Source organism: Ostrinia nubilalis, chromosome 5, assembly GCF_963855985.1.
Source record: "Ostrinia nubilalis chromosome 5, ilOstNubi1.1, whole genome shotgun sequence".
Taxonomy (NCBI): Eukaryota; Metazoa; Arthropoda; class Insecta; order Lepidoptera; family Crambidae; genus Ostrinia; species Ostrinia nubilalis.
Genome location: NC_087092.1, coordinates 7,740,914 through 7,758,733, shown reverse-complemented (window position 1 = coordinate 7,758,733; position 17,820 = coordinate 7,740,914). Strand labels below are relative to the sequence as shown.

The following is a 17,820-nucleotide window of genomic DNA, read 5'->3' as shown; positions in this document are numbered from 1 at the left end:
TTTCAATCCCTAGTCTTGTCAAACTGTCATAATGTCAACAAATTATAAATGTCACGTCAGTTGACTCAATTTCAGTCTTCTGTGCGTTTATTGTATTTTTATTTCAATGAAATAGTGCTAAAGGGTTAGTACTAAAACTGAAAGCCTTTTTTCAGAAAGAAAACCAATGTGGTGCCCTTATTATTCATGCTGTTTGAAAGTTACAAGTCAGTGATACAGAGTTGCCGACATTATAACTCCGTAGTGATACCATACCAAAGAAGAAGTTTTCCTAAACACTTGTGTTGTTTTTATATGTGATCGAATAAAAAGGATTAATTCTACTGCTCAAATGGAATAACTTATCCCAAGAGACCGAATATAAAAAAAACCTCTCCATAGAAATTATCACCATCACGAGGATGTGAATTTTTTTGAGAATTTGATATTGGTCCTGTAAGAAAAGTAGTTGTATTTCAGTAGTAGAATCAACCCTTCTTGTTTCATCAGCAGGAGTAACTATAAAAACGCCCTGTAGGTAGGTATTATTAAGCTGAAGAGTTTGTTTAGTGTCAAAGACTGTCACACAGTGTAACTTAAATTGGCATATTATGATAATGAACATAAAAACTTAAATAAATATTTATGTTAATATTTTTTCTATTTATTTATTTTCCCAAAGCTTCACAGTGACAGCTGAAACAGCAATACTGTTAACAAAACAGTAAAACTAAACTTGGAACAAACTGTTACAAATATGAGGGGTTTAATATTTTACAAATTAAAATAAAACCGCATGTTGCTTTACTTTCTCGTATAGGTAATGAATGTAATTAATGGCTAGATTATTAATGTTACTTTGTTACCCTCAATAGTGAGGAAATCTTATAAAATGGTAACCCTGATTTTTATTGTCATTCAAGTGCTCTTTCTTCGCATAGGCTTCTGTGATTTGGCCAAGGGCCACACACATTGCGATAACATTATGCGACATTGATTTGACAGCAGCGGAGTGAAGTCTTGCGACTATGCAAAATGATACCCTGTAATCGTAGCGCATACAGACATAGACTGGGCGGGGCACATAGCTCGTAGAGCTGATGGCCGCTGGGGCAGGAAAGTTCTTGAGTGGCGACCACGAGCCGAAAGACGTAGCGTGGGCAGGCCTCCCACTAGGTGGACCGACGATCTGGTGAAGGTCGCGGGAGGTGCCTGTATGCGAGCGGTGCAGGATCGGTCTTCGTGGAAATCCTTGGGGGAGGCCTTTGTCCAGCAGTGGACGTCTTTTCGGCTGAAACGAACGAACGAACGATACGTATTACCACTATTTACCAGACATTACTATTTATTGCATACTCGCCGGATTACACGTAGGAGCACGCGCGTAACAGCTTCGGCCTTGCATTATTATAAGATCTTGTTCCGCCCTTTTACGAACTTCCTCCGTGAGGATATCCCCGCCGAATTCTATGATGAACCTATCAAAAGTCATATTCTGCAATGTCAACCCACCACAAGGTGGACCGACGACCTGATAAAGGTAGCGGGAAGGCGCTGGATGCAGGCCGCTACCAACCGTGCGATGTGGAAGTCATTGGGGGAGGCCTATGTTCAGTAGTGGACGTCCTGTGGCTGAAATGATGATGATGATGAAGAAATGAATGAAAATGACAAATCTTCGCACGTGTATAATACCGTGCCAAAGTAATCATATAATTTTGGCACCTTAATAACTATTGCCGTTTTTGTTGTAAAGATCATGCAGCGCTACTTGCGGATATTATTGGAAAGAAAACTATGTGGGCTCTAGATCTGAAGCCGCTTTAACGAACACGAAGTGCTCATACAATGCGGCGTATTTTCTTCCAGTCTTTAGTCAGGACTTTAGTCGAATTAAAACCCCGGTTGAACGTGATATAGCCGCACTAGAATACGATGCTTTTTTGCATAATCGCAAGACTTCGTTCCGGTGTCGACCGAATGTTATCATGATGTATGTGGCCCAGGGGTTACCGTAGCCGCTAAGGTTTGAAACTTCTTGCTTAAAATATTGTAGTCTTTGGCATAGACTACGATGGTAGTCATGGAGATAGGAGTTTGTTATCTCGTGTCAGATGTAAATGGTGAAAAGAAAACTCATGATTCGTGGTATTTTTATGTAATATGTAGGTATTTTATAAAAGTGGAACCCCGAGTGATCTCCAAAACCCATTCTATTATTATATACGATTCGGCTTCGATATCTATAATACAATAGGAGTTTATTTCATGTGTCAGATGACAAGGGTGGAAACAACCTACGATTCATGTTGTTTATTTACGTGCAATATGTGGGCATATTGTAAAAGTGGAATTCCGAGTTGTATTTCTAAAACTTGTTCTATTATTTTATACTATTTGGCTGCGACTCGGCGTGACGACAATACAAAACATTTTTCGCGAATCGGTGTTCATACATTCACACAATACATTAGACGCCATGTTGTCATAAACGACATATTATAAAATCGCTGTGATTTAATATTCTTAATCATTAATTTTATGGCAAGTGTCCATCAGGAATCATTGTTCTTACACACAGAATCGTATTATTTCGCTTTCGGGTAGTAATATGTCAAAATTGTTGGTTCTTTAGGCGAACAATGTATGGAGAACGAACATTGTCCTTTGCAATCAAGAATGACATTGAAATTCCATTTCGGGTTTAACTAACCCTTAACATTGTTTTGAAATGGTTTCAAGCCTTTTCTACTAATTCAATAAAAAAACGGGACTATTCCCACCTCTCGTTCCCACCACTGCAACTCCTGTGTAGCCAGGATCTACAGCTTGACCGCCATAAAAACCCAACCAATGAAGGTCAAGTTTGTCCTGGGGGAAAGTTAAACTGACCACATAGCCAGTGAGTGTTAGCACTTATTTATTTTTAACTAGCTTTCCGCCCGCGGCTTCGCCCGCGTGGAATTTTGTCTGTCACAGAAAAACTTTATCGCGCGCGTCCCTGTTTCAAAAACCGGGATAAAAACTATCCTATGTTCTTTCCCGGGACTCAAACTATCTCTATGCCAAATTTCATCAAAATCGGTTGCGAGGTTTAAGCGGGAAAGCGTAACAGACAGACAGACAGACAGACAGAGTTACTTTCGCATTTATAATATTAGTTGGGATTTTTATAATGAATCATTGTAAGAGTCAACTTTTACTATGACCTCCCGCTTCTCTTCAGTATCAGTAAAGAAATGGTAATTTATGCTTATTTTATGGCGAACAAGAGAGAATTGTTTAAGACATAAAAAGTTATTATTTATTGACAAAATTACTATCAAATAAAATATTGTTCATTTTTATAAACCCATATTAATAAATTACTTAAACCTCATTTAAATGCAAAAATCAGTATTCTCATAATATCTCAAAGTGGGGTATATTGATGAGCCTTCAGGGCGATTTGTCAGTTCCGCTGGGTGGGCGTAGCGGAACGTGCACTACTGGCAACTTTCCTAAACATTAACTCTCCGCTCGAGAAAGTAAAAAACGGTTTTCGACAACTTGGCATTTTACGTACCGTGCAGGAGTTTATTGCGACGTATTACTTTAGCTCGCTGGAGTCATTCAACATGTTAGGCACGTTTTTGAATATTTATAACATAATATTAGTCTACTTTTTTATGAAAATACGAAACTAGATGATTGTTCAGTAAATACATACCTAATCCTACACAATCTTGGACATATAGGTAGAGTTAGTTTAAAACAAATGTAGATTGAAACACACATGATCGATTAGTCTTCAATGCCAACCGCAAGTTTTCAAGATTCATAGGGACTGTAAGTCGGTACATCTCTTACACCCGTATTCACAAACGATGCTTGCTTAAGTGAAGCAGCAAATCAAACGCACAGCGTTGAATAGAGCTGTGATTGGTTCGTGTGTCACCCTTTGCGTCCACGCGCACTGTGAGACCTCATATTAATGTTTACAACATCGTATATTTTCTGGCATGATGATAACTAACTTGCGAAAGTACAGGAGTATTTCTGGATAACAGGCCGCTGTCATAGCGCGTGCTTACAATGTGACAATGTGGAGCAACTTCCGTACCTTTTATCGCCGACACCGGGCCTGGATGACTGCGAGCCCATCTGCATTGCAGATTTATTAAGTTACTTTGTGCCTGCTGGAAATAGACCAGGCTAAAAGTGGCTGCGTAACAATTATGTTGCACAATAAATAATTCCGCTTCTGCCGCCGGGTGACATATTCGCCCGGAATTTAGATGACGTCGAACTGTGGTTGACTGATGAAATGGACTGCGGGTTTTGTTAATTTTATGTAGTTATAGCCCGACCAGGAACATAAAAACCCTCGCCATGTTGCGGAAAACTAATGGTACTAATTTCTTTTAATGGCAACAGTAACTGAAAACTTCATTGACATGTCACCTTGCATGTCAGTCTATTGCTGTCAAAGTGTAAACAAACTTTATTTTAAATGTGCGAATTGATTTTGTGAATTAAATTGCTAAAATCTTTTTATAGTCGTGAAAGAAAAGTGGTTCACAATGTTTTAAAGTATTTGTCGAAGAGAAATACTAAGGTTCGGACAATATTTTCATTGAATAATGTTTCCGACAAAGGTTGTCAAATTGACTGACATGTTTATCGCATAGTACAGTCCACTATGAAAATTAGCTGTGGTTTGTTTCAACTACCTATTTTAAAAAATTTTGTCACTTTCTAAGTGTTGAATTTTATGGAATTGGGACAGAAGTACCGAGTTTGAAGCGTTCATGAGCAAACATTGCAGTTGAATATTCAAGTTCTGAATTTGATTATTGATGAATAATAAAATAAATCCTACTAGCTCGATTGATGGTTTCATTTAATTTATTTAAACCAGGTTACCTATAATAATATTTTTTCGTTAATTTATGAAAATATCAAATTAGCCCGTAATCCTGAATCCTGATACATAAAGTGAGCCTATTAATTTAACACGGGTACGACTGTACTCAGTGTTGCACTATCAAATGCAATTGACGCGCCTCTATGCCAGGGTTTTTATGTTCCTGGTCAGGCTATACCTTTAGTAACTTTGAATTTCAGAGTAACGTTGTTATTTAAATAGTAAAAATTAAGTATTGTACAGTGTGTGTGTAGTGCATTAATACAGAAATTAAAAGTTATCCGAATTTCGGAGCAACTGAGGTAACAGATTGATATATTGTCGCTGTACTCTATACATATAATTATTACTTATACGTAATACAAAAACCACTTAAATCCTTCCGACTTATCTACTTTACAAAAAAGTGTGCAAAACAGCTGACTAAAATTAAATATTCTTTTAACTTCCATAAATCCCATTATAATGATAATGAAAAACTCTAAAGTAGGTAATTTAATTTGAGGCAACAATAGAATCTTTTAATATTCATCACTCTCCTTTTTCTTTTTCCGAAGTAAAGTGAGCCTGATTATGATAAACATCCCATAACGTTACCTCAATACATTGCATTCTTATTTAACTTTCCCCGTTCTGTTCTGACCCATTTTAATACCCGGGTAAAGTTTTAAAAGTTCCCAAAGAGATATTGTGGACGAAAGTACAAAGGGTAGGGATTAAATAAAGACCATTTTTACATAATATCTACTGAATTTTATTCGGGGGATGCTGAAAACCGTTACATATTTATTGCCAATACCAATACAGTTTGGTTTGGTGTTGCAATGTGAGAAAAATAAAATAAATAATGATGAGGATAATGTATTGATAGATGGCGTTAATCATCAGTGAAGAATAGTGCCGACTACTTACGAAGTTTCTTCTTACGCTTTTCTAATGTACTTATTACAGCAGAAGGAAGCTGAAAACTAGATTCATATCAATAATAGATTGAGGCTTTTAATTGGTTTAATTTCAAGATATCACCAATCTTAAGGCAGAATCTACGACTGATATAGAATCGAGTTCTGAACCTTGTTTCGTAATACGGACCTTAGTACCTATGTAATAATGTAGAGTTTAGGTAAGCGTGAGCATTTGTGAATGCTGAGTGATGTGCATGTGTCCTTGCCGCGCGGCGGGCTCGGTGCGCGCGCGCATCTTGCAGCGAAGCAGCTGCAGAGTGTTCTCCCACAGCTTGGTTTGCTCCTCCACCACGCCCTGGCGGGAACTTATCGCTCGTTGTTCCTATAAGGACAAGTAAAGGCTTTTGTTTGAATAGGGTGTAAACAGCAAAACACACTGAAGCGGTGGGGACCTGCGGAAAGCGATTTTATGCGCCACCTCACTACAGACAGCATGCATGACGCATGAAACTCGAATAATACAAAATTTCCCACGTTCAGAACTCTACTTGACTCTACAGTGTGTTTTGCACTGTAATTAGTTTTAAAAAAAAAAGAAAAATTAAGTCACTGACTGTACCTCTTCCAAATTCTTTACTATTTGTTCCATATCAGCCACTTTTTTCTTCAGCGCTTCAATTCTGGATGGTTTTCGCGGCGATTGCATTGAATTTTTCATTTCAAGCATTACAACTTCTTGTAGACTCTCCGCTTTTGTTATTTTTTGCCGTAAGTTTTTCCATTCGTCCTCTTTACTGTTCAATTGGTCGGTCAACTCTTTTACTTTGTTTTTAAGTGGTTCCATTTGCGAAGTTATGTTTATCGACGTCGCTTCGTATACTCGTTTCTTCTGTTCATACTGTTGTTGTACAGTTTGAAATTCTTCTTTTATGGGCTTTATTTTGTCTGCCAACGGTTGAATCTCCTGACGGACTTGTGACAGCTTTTGGGCAGTTTGCGCTACCAGCTACAAGGAATTGTATTATGTAGATTATTTATATACTTCATTTGAAACAAAAGACATCAAAATATCAAAATCAAAATAAATTTACCTGCGACAAGTCATGCAATGATTTCTTGGCCAAATCATCCGTTTTATTTTGGTCCTTTTCCATCGCTTCATCATCGTCAATTTTTAACTTTTTGTGATTCACCAGTGCCATTTCGACAGTTGGATCGGCTGCGCTAATTATGTTTAGGGTTCTCGTTAAAATCCCCGTCTCAACCTGTGCAGATAGAACAGGTGGTGGTGTTAATATTGTTCACAAATTGAGATAAATGAGGATCCTCGGGCAGCTATTATAAATCAAGGGCTCACCTTGAACGTGGAAAGATTGGCTCGTTGCCTTTTGTACACTGTGCTCTTGGTGCGCAGTGAATTGACGTATTTCTTCAATTCTTCCCCACGTAGTACCGTATCGCCGAGTAACTGCCTCACCTTTACAACGACAAAATATTCGTTTAAGTTAATTTTATTTTACCTAACTCATTTTGAAACTACAGGCATAGCGAATAACTGAGTAAGTTCCTGTATTCCGTGACAGCTCTGTTACTTTACATGTCACTTCTCCGTCACTGCTAGCTACACTGTCAATACTATAAGTGCATGTAGAATACTTAAACAAATAAACTCTTACTAATGCGAAAGTATTCATCTATCTTATTTAATAACTGATGAAAAATTTTATTAAGAAAAAACCGATGCAAAATGGTATGAGTTATTTAGCTGAATCTGAAATACGATCGGTATTAAATGTACCTACAGCTTAATATCGATTAGCCTAATCAAAGTATTTTTCAGAAATCTCAAAGGCGCATTACCGCAGTCAGTCAAATCTCAAAGCTGTGACGTAAGAAGCGATTATTCGAGATGAGAAAATGTTTTATCGACGACCGATCAGCCGATTACCGCGCGGTAGACCCCAAAAGACAAGCTAGCTATAGATTTCAATTAACTCGCACAATCAGAACTGAGCTTAAACCACTTGAAATTTTCATTGATTAAATATAACCCGAATCGAAAACGAATTATGAACCTATCTCATATTAATAGCATCCGCACTACCATTTATTTAATTGATTGCTCCAATATGAAAACAATATTTTATTTATTCAAGCCATTCAAAAACATTGAATTTCAATATAAAATTGGGTTAAGTTAGTATTGTTTTTATGCGACACACTAAAAGTTCCAACATACAATAATTTGTCCTGCGACGCTGCGAGTGTGATATAAATTAGATTTTTTCAAGATAATTATAATAAATGTTAATAATCACAAACGGCACAAGTTTCAGATATAAGTTTCAAATTAACAATAGTGAATACCTCCTTGTCATGAATAAATACATCTGACGATCTTTTAATTGTAAGCGGATAAATAATTTGAGCTGTATAAATCTAAAGGCAATTTCGATTGTTGCGGCTGTCGCTGCTTGGTGCCTGTAGAACTCGACATTGACCTACTTCGCAAGAGTTTGAATACCTATTCATATTCGCTTTTTAATTGCATTGAATAGGCTAAGAAATGGCTTTTACCTACCTTTTCATTGGTTTCAGTTTTTCAGTTTTCAGCTCTTTTAATTGAAATGTTATACCAAATTGAAATCACACAGTAGGTAACAAGATTTTCAGTTAGGTTTCAACGAGTCATCGTACTCTCATTCTTGTAGCATCTGATTACAGCTGCTTGATAACTGTATGCTGCAAGCTTGCCTCCTTATAGCAGCAATACTTATAGCCGGATTGAAGTATTGACATGATTTCACCTGTGACGGCAAATCAGACAGCGTGGCTCATACTGAAAGAGAACCTAGCAGGATTCTAGATCAAACTGATAGGTAAAGATTTAAAACATTGTGTTCGATCTCACCTGCGACTGTAGATCTGCCAGTGTAGCCTCATACTCCTTCAAGCTCGCAGCCAGCTCGTGCACCCGCGCAGCACTCGCGTCCTTATTGCGTCGGATCACGGCTGCTTGTTGCCTGAACGGCGCTAGCTTGTCTTCCTGGGGGCCACTGGAAGCCAAGCGACGCTGCACCAGCTGCTCCAATTCACCGTTAACTACTGCTATCTGGAATTTCCAAATATTATGATATTAACACCTATCTGATTGTGAACGCAAAGTTTTTATACCACATCATTAAATTTTATCATCATCATCATCTCAGCCATAGGACGTCAACTGCTGAACATAGGCCTCCCCCAATGCTTTCCATCATTTTATCATTCTTTGTACCTATTTTATAATTATGGACCATTTCCGTATAAGTAAAATTGACACTTCCTAAAACGTAACAAACATGACGTTGTTTCAGTATCTAACCTAACTAACGTGTAAAATGTAAATACTGAAATAGGTGCATACTGCATACCTAGTCAAAAATATGAGTAAAGAATGAAAGAGAATAAGTTAAGAAGCATCATTATGTGTGTTCTTAGCAACATGGGTCTTGTTATTTCTAACACAATTCTTAGTACATTTGCTCACGAAAACTGCATGAAAATAAAGTTCAAAATACGAAGATGTAAAGTCTAACCTTGTCTTGCACTAACACTAAGTCGGACCGAGTGAGATGTTGCTCCGTGGCAATGTTCTGCATAATGTTCAGTTCTTTCTGAAGGTTGCCAGTTTCCTGTGGCAATTTTTCCTTTACAAGGTAACTATTTAACTGAAAGAAAGAATAACAAATAATGTGCAGACGTGACTGTAATAATTCCAGTGGAAAATGCTACACGATCCTCATCTTATTCAAGAAAATGTTTTTAACTCGCACAAAACAGAATTCTAAAACATTCTGTAACAAAATACAAGCAGAAAAGTCAGTTTAATTTTCAAAGCAATTAGTATAAAATCCTGTAAGATAATGATTAGAGGACCGATAAATAATATTCTCTCATTAAAAGAAGACTCGATATCATTTACAATCAAATTATGTTTCCGATAGCAATTTAAAAAAATATTGGGGGATGTATACCTGAACCTCCTCTTTCAAATGCTTAATGACGTCATTAACTGTCTTCGGAGCCGCGCTCTGTCCGTGGATTACGTTCAGATATCTTTTTAGCTGATCTGATGCGATTTTTAACTGTGATTGCTGGGTTTCATACTGGAATAATTTAACAGGATAGTCAAATGAACCGCTTCATTAAAAATTAAAAGGTCGTATTCACACAAAGAGACGATATTACCAACCCGACTGTTAAGTGATTTTGGAAAAATTAGCCTACCATCTACATGATTCTCGGCACTTAAGTGTTAAAATAAAAATAGAGATCGATATCGTATCGAGATATTATCTTACAGAAAACATCGATGATACGAAAGAAGTAGGTACCAAGTACTTCACTCACTAGCAAAACAATCCTTTTACACGCTAAAACATGAGCGCAGTCACCTGATTTTCCAGTTCCTTTGTTTTTTCCTGCTGCATTCTTAAACTTCTGCTTGTGTTGAGTAGTTCGTCCTTATTGCTTATATCGACTAAGTTCACTTGCACGTTTTCTAATCTCTTAATAACTGGAACAACCAACAAAGATACAATAATATCTAGTTCTGTTTGATATACCAGCTTGCTATGTCGAAAATGGTGAAAAATCCCTGTTTTACTTATTTGGTCGCTTTATTCTTATTCACAAAAAGATCGCATTTTTTTTCTTATTAAATAAAGAAAATCGTATATTATTTGGAGGTGTTTACGGCTGAAAACAACTTCCTTCTAACCATTATTATATTATTAAGAACAAATAAATACCGATTTATATAACAATATACGAGTGTTCATTATAATTATAAGTAAGTATTTTTATGATGTAGAGACAATTTCAGTTCATGTTAAAGGGTTAAGCAATTAATATTAATGAAATATGAGCCAGCAAATTGTTCGGGAAATGGGAATTGTTTCGTAGCGTACTGCGTATCCCGGACACTCACCAATATCTCTCTCGACCGCCATTTCTTTTATGTCATTAATAATTTCAGACGAGTTTTCCTTTTGTAGTAACCTCGTTCTTTTGTGGACCTCTTTGAACTCATCCATAAGGTTATGATACAAATCCAACATGTCCTGGATAGTATTATTCTGCGCCACATCAGTAGGGATGTCAGGAATCTTCAGATACCTAAGGAATTACACGTAATATGTAATACATATTACAAGGTATCACTTTATTATTAAGGATTACGTCGTCATTTGTAATAGGATATGTTTCTAAGACTCGGTGAATGTGTACCAACAGCAACGAAAATAAAAATGAAATAATGTTAACCAATATCTGTAGGTTACGAACTGCCTTCAATAATGAAACTTACACAGAAAAAGTATAAAATCTCAAAGGTTTACCTGTTTTAAACTTTTTTCCGTGACAACATTCAGTAGGTAATTTACCTACTCATTTACCTATTTGTATTTGGTGGATGTAAAAGCCGTAACAAATGGAGAGAAGACGGAATAATTAAACCTTATACCTGCCACTTACTAGCGCGCCGGTAACTAATTATACAACGGTAGCTAATTAGATCACATACACAATGCCTTCCGATTCCGGTAGGTACTCAATCAATGACAACAGTCGTATTATGTGTCTGCACAGTCGCAGTATAAACATACCTACATAGAGAAAAGTAAGTATACATACATAGTTTAAAAATAAAATAGATACTATTGTTTTTAATTTATTTTAAGGTTTTCGCGTCTTTTAATACCCAATAAAGCAGTTTTTTTATACTTAATCCATTATGTGAATAGCTTTTATTAAATTGATATAAAGTAAAATCGGATATACAATTCAAATGAACACAAGCCGGGTTTAAGTGATAGGTTTTTGATTGGGACTCATTTGTCTAAAAAAACCCTTTTAAAAACGTTGAATACATACTCATCAATCAATTTGGCTTTTAAAATGGGAAAATGATGAAAAGCTTTATTGTAAGGTCGTTGTACGTTTTCGGTAGGTACTTTTAGGGAGGTACCAAAGGTAATAAAGAATATACAATGTAACGTAAGAAGTAGGTAACCATTTTATAGACATATTTTAGCTATGTTTGTAGTAGGATCAGCATAAACAGCAATCAATATGTGCCATTAATAGACACGTAAATTGTTATGTAGCTTGAACAAACAAAATTAGCTAACGATGTTGTAAATAGAAACAATTGCGCACCAAAGCGCTGATAATGCTGCTTCTAACGGTACGTCTACATGTGATCAGGGAACGTCGAAATAAACGTGCACGTCACGTGCCAGCAAACCTGCCTCTCTTACTAATTTCGGCTCCGCCAATATTGTACCAACTATTTCTATTGTAATCTCCGTGCCAAGCTCATTTAATGAGATCAATAAACCGCAGTTGCGATATAAAAATAATTGTCGCTTTATTTACTAACACAGTGTGATCACCACGGTCATGCGCTTACGATTATTAAAATGAAATGGTTTCGAGAACTAATTTTAGAACTTGAGTAGTAAGTAGGTAGTTTGGCGTCAAAGAGATGCAGAATGTTTGTAACAAGCAAATAGTCGTAGCAGATATGCCCAGAGTTGCGGCGACTCTACTTCATTCCATGAAATTGTTACAAAATGCCCACGAACGATATTTTCACTACTTAATTCACTATTTACAGGTGGTTAAGTTTATTTAGCGTTCTTCGTGAGTTCTTTTAGTGACATCATTAGCGCTCTGTCTCATAGCGGATCCAAGATACGCCAGCATTAGGTACTCCCCTGAAAGCGAAACTACAAATAGCTTACTTGGCGAGGTAAGCAGTATTCTTCACTTGTTCCTTGTTTGTCAGCAGCCAGTGCAGCACATGGTGGATAGTTCTGGCATCACCAGCCAAAAGTTGCGCCCTGAAACGCGGCGGCTCTACGCTCGCTGGTGGCCGATACTTCACGCTGCCCAGCATTTCCAAAAGCCGCACCGAGACCGTCTCGGAATCGTCTTCATTTATGTCCAACTGTGGGTAAAAATAAAAAGGTGAGAAGTTTAAAAAAATATTCTTTGTGCGTTTCGCCTGATGAATAAGTAGGTATAAAGTAGGTGTGTATACAGGGTGTCCTGTAATATTGTCAAGTTATGCTGGTTATCAGAAAAATATAAAAAAAAATCTATGTGGCATTTTGTCAAAATAATAGGCATTAAAAAAAAAAACAAAAAATTCTCCTCCCGGTGACGGTCTTTTTACTCGTGTTGCCACAAATCTTCACTTTTTCAAAATTTTTTTTTGTTATGTAACCCTGAATAATGCTTCTCTAAATTGTTATCAAAATTACAAAACCAGCTGCTCCAGCTTGGATGAAAAAAATAATTTTTTCCCAAAAAAATTTTGCCTAGTTTAAACTGACTGTACTGAAAAAAAATTGTACTAAGCGAGTGTGGCAAGTGACGTCATAATTTGGCGCATTTAGTAAGGATTCCAAAATGGTATAACACTTCGTAAATTCTTGCTGTAATTGTCGACAATTTTTGGTTTTTTGGAAATAATCCCGTTTTTAACTTTATCTACCTTGGTTAAAAAATATTATTCTAATGTGCCCAAAATTCAAGTTTCTGTGACTGACTACCGTACAGTCAGTCACAGAAACTTTTGTCACCATGACAGTAATTAGTAGTTGACATACTGTGACAAAAGTCACCCGTGCGCGCCTTTACTACCTGCTCTGCCTGCACTTGTACTTGGTAACAGGGATAATAAGGATATGAAGTTTCGGTTATGGATACTGTTACGGATATTAGAATAATATTATACCGGTTTCGGTTACGGTCACGGATATGAAATCATTTCAGATTATCCGAAAGTTTCGGATAATTTCGGTTACGGAATTATTAGAATTTCAAAAATGTAGGTATTATTCAAATAGCAAAATGCTGCGTGACCCACATAGCTACTTTATGTACCAACTAAGACGAAACCTATGTTATGTATGATAAAGGTAAAACAGGCTGGCATATTAGATGGTGCCAGGGAATGCCAGACAAGTTGGTAACAAATATTAAGATTTAAGGTACAATTCCAAGACGGGCCGCAGACCGCAAACTGCAACCGCAAACTCTATGAAATCGGCAGCGCGGCATTGCAGCTGCGGCGTGTATACTGCAGATTTCATAGAGTTTAGCAGTTTGAAATTGTACCCTTAGACTACGCCTTTATCCGAAACTATCCGTAACTTTTGAGTCAACTTCGGTTACGGTTATGGATATTTTTTTATTTCGGATATCCGACAGTTTCGGTTACGGTTACGGATATCCATAACATCCCTGCTTGGTAAGATGACCCTCTCCGTCCCGCTCATACCTTTTAAAATGGCTTCTTCACCTCACTTAAGCCAGAAACTTGAATTTTGGGCACATTAGATTAATATTTTTAACCAAGGTAGATAAAGTTAAAAACGGGATTATTTCCAAAAAAACAAAAATTGTCGACAATCACAGCAAGAATTTACCAAGTGTTATACCATTTTCGAATTCTTACTAAATGCGCCAAATTATGACGTCACTTGCCACACTCGCGTAGTACAATTTTTTTTTCAGTACAGTCAGTTTAAACTAGTCAAAATTTTTATTTTGAAAATTTTTTTGGGAATAATGTATTTTTTTCATCCAAGCTGGAGCAGCTGGTTTTGTAATTTTGATAACAATTTAGAGAAGCATTATTCAGGGTTACATAACAAAAAAAAAATTTTGAAAAAGTGAAGATTTGTGGCAACACGAGTAAAAAGACCGTCACCGGGAGGAGAATTTTTTGTTTTTTTTTTTTAATGCCTATTATTTTGACAAAATGCCACATAGATTTTTTTTTTATATTTTTCTGATAACCAGCATAACTTGCCTCAACACCCAGTTCCGGCTTGACGTTGCATTACGGGACACCCTGTATAAGTGTGAATATAAGTCATTACTTGTACAAAGTCTTGTATGTCTTGTACAAACGTAAGGGCAATGAGGGCAATTATACTTAACAGTTGGCACCCCTGGCGGTTGACAGGACCTTACTCTACAGTGGCGCCATCTGGATGAGTGCAAATGCGATAGGCCTCCTACCACTTTTGTGCTCACTAGTTGGTGCCACTGTCTTCGCTACTAGCAAGTGACAGGACCTTACTCTACAGTGGCGCAAACTGGTGAGCGCTAAAACGATAGCCCTCATTGGTTGACCCTTTTAATTAGACAGAGTAAGTACCTACGTAACAGTATCCTACTAATATCTCATATAAAAGAGACAAAGAAATCAAGAATGCGGGATCACGACCGTCCGTAAACTATTTCAATATGACTACAAAAGCTACATTTTATTCACTTCATTTCGATTTAACGTGAACAGCGATGACGTTGCGACTATTCCCGACACCCGCTTTCAGCTGTAAAAGAACAAGCTTTGCAACTATGTGAAGCGAAGTGTCGACTTGCCTCTTGCGCTTTTATAAACTTTTAAGGTGCCCTTAAAATTCCTTTATGCTACGCAGCTCTCTGCACACCGACGTTTTATGCAATAACACTAATACCTTTATTAAAGTTGTAGATATTATGTAAAAATAAATTGCATTTAATCTTACCCAAAGATGATTTTGAATACCATAAAAACTTACTTCTTAGTAACTTCTGACCTATACAAGGTGACCCATGTTGGGGGTGTATCAAACGTAATTGATTCTACTGCTCAAATGCTTTGCCCACGAGAAGGAAGATCAATGTTTTTTTTTGGGTACCCCCAACCGGTCTCATTGTATGCTTGGTGGTCTTGTCATTAGTAAGTCTGGATGAGAAAGGTCTACTATACGTAAATAAATAAAAACTAATGTCTTATATAACAAAGTAATTACCTTTTCTCCTGCATTGAAATTAACCAGCAAGTCCACTAAAAGTTGCAGGAGTTGTTTCTCGTTCAAAGAGTCGAACTTGATCAAGTCGTAGTTCCTGCCCAAGTTAGAATTCAATTCCTTTACTATGAACTTTATTTGCTCCGTCATATTGCTTTGCTAGTTTGTAACAAAATGCTACGAACTAAACACAACGCTATTTTTATTAAATTCACTTTGTCGATTTGATTTTGTCAATTTATCAATGTTGTTTGTGATACTTCAGTTTCCATAGTAACAAGCACACAAACACAAAAAACTTTTAAAACACAGCTGTTCTTGACTAAGGAATAAAATTATTTCTTCTTTTATAATATTTTTTTTATCCACATCGAGGAAGCTCTTGGCCTGTATCTCACCTGATGGTAAGTGACGATCAGGCCGAAGGTGGAAGCGAGCTTCACCCGGAATCCTCAACCACGGAGGAACTGGCTGTCTTACCTAACTGCCGGAACACAACAATGCTTTTAACGTTGTTATGGCGACAGACTTAGGTAAGATGGTGGTAGCTAGCCTGGCGGACTTAGAACAAGCCCTACCACCAACCAAACCAAACAGAATGATCTGCCCCCACTGGGAATCGAACCCGGGACCTCTGCGTCTGAAGCAGGTGGTCTTACCACTAGACCACAGAGGCGGTTAAAATTATTGTAGGATTTTGCTAAAATGCATCTATTCACCATTTCTAGAAGTTGGTGGAGACGCAAGGTGATTTATTTAATAAGGAACGGTTTTCATAATAAATAAAAGCTCATTACATTGTTCAAATAAATTATATTTCTGTTATAATACAATCATTATCATTTTGTTGTAATCGTCAATTCTCAACAAGTTGCCCTTATGACTATACCATTTGTGCCTACACTGTGATGATGGGTAAATTCAGGCAAATGCCTCTTCAACACGCAATAGATCGCCTCACAGCCTCGCAATTTGACTACAATACGCTACTATCAAGTATCTGAACAAATTCAATTCAATTGGACGAAACAAAATTGAAGCTTTACCGGGAGCTTGCACATCCATTATTTTATTATCACCGATTAGATTAGTAAACCATAGATTACAAACATAAGAAAACCATAAAGAGGAAATAACCAATGACATTTTTGGCAGAATTAAAGCTGCAAATAAAATACGGTTAGTAATGTACCAAACTTGCGGTAAAGCCTAGGAAGTATAACTACAGCATGAAAATAATACAATACAACAGTGTGATAAAAAAATCACACTCTCGAAACAAACATCACTGGCATAATAACTATCTAGCACCAATTTCAATAACCTATTATAAATTGAATAAATTAATGATTAAATTGATTGCTAGAATCCGGTTCCTTGGCTTTCTTAATGACCTTTTTCCTTCACAAAACTATTATGAATTTGGAATATTTTGCTCCGTACTACTTAATCTATGGCATGCACCTTTTATGTTACTCAGACCCTACGTTAGTTAGTAACAATATTTACCGAAATTTATACAAATAACAAATCAAGAAACCTATTTTGAAATTAATATCCCTGCTACAAATGTATTATTTACATCAACTTTATGCAAATGATAGTTTATCTGGCAAACTTGAACAATTATCTATCAATACGTATTGAAAATAACAATCGACTGTTTGTCACTACAATGTAACCTTTCGATTAAACATAAATAATTTGTACTCTTCTAAATTAATGGAAAATTGATTATTTACAATGAATACACGATTTATTAATCACTAAACAACATAATCATAAGCTTGATTGATAACATAGTAATGATGAGAATTTTGATACCGATGATTTAATAAAGTTCGTTTAAAAGCGTCTACAAAACCTATTTGTTAAGTCTCACTATTTAACTAAGTAATAATAATTACAACCCTTCGAAAATTATAATACTACAGGCTGTTAAGCAACAAGGACTCTCCATCTCAAAAATCAATCGAGTCGTAAATTAAGTATCAAACAAATCGTACAATCGAAACCATTTACATAGTGGTTTTCAGCATAGAAAATAATAATATGCAAATAAATTGCAAATTAGGTGAGCGCTTGGTCCACGCGACACATCTCTCAGGGCACGATTGAAAACGTAGTCTTCGCATCAACCGCATTAGTGATTAGTAACCATTGAGCTCTTTTGTAG

At 36.6% G+C, this 17,820-nt stretch overlaps 1 protein-coding gene across 2 annotated transcripts; it reads right to left on the bottom strand.

The window, feature by feature from the left end:
- Window positions 1-5,638: 5,638 nt before the first annotated feature.
- On the bottom strand, window positions 5,639-15,942 carry LOC135072241 (intraflagellar transport protein 81 homolog). 2 transcript variants are annotated; one of them, XM_063966182.1, is made up of 11 exons: window positions 15,648-15,942; window positions 12,579-12,784; window positions 10,763-10,950; window positions 10,227-10,348; window positions 9,807-9,938; window positions 9,369-9,500; window positions 8,702-8,902; window positions 7,148-7,267; window positions 6,882-7,055; window positions 6,410-6,796; window positions 5,639-6,172 (listed from the first exon to the last, which is right to left on the bottom strand). In XM_063966182.1, the coding sequence occupies exons 1-11, from the start codon at window positions 15,792-15,794 to the stop codon at window positions 6,005-6,007; spliced, it is 1,977 nt and encodes a 658-aa protein (XP_063822252.1). In that variant the 5' UTR covers window positions 15,795-15,942; the 3' UTR covers window positions 5,639-6,004. The 2 variants fall into 2 exon arrangements, with proteins under 2 accessions (XP_063822252.1, XP_063822253.1); XM_063966183.1 differs by lacking the exon at window positions 6,882-7,055.
- Window positions 15,943-17,820: the final 1,878 nt, after the last annotated feature.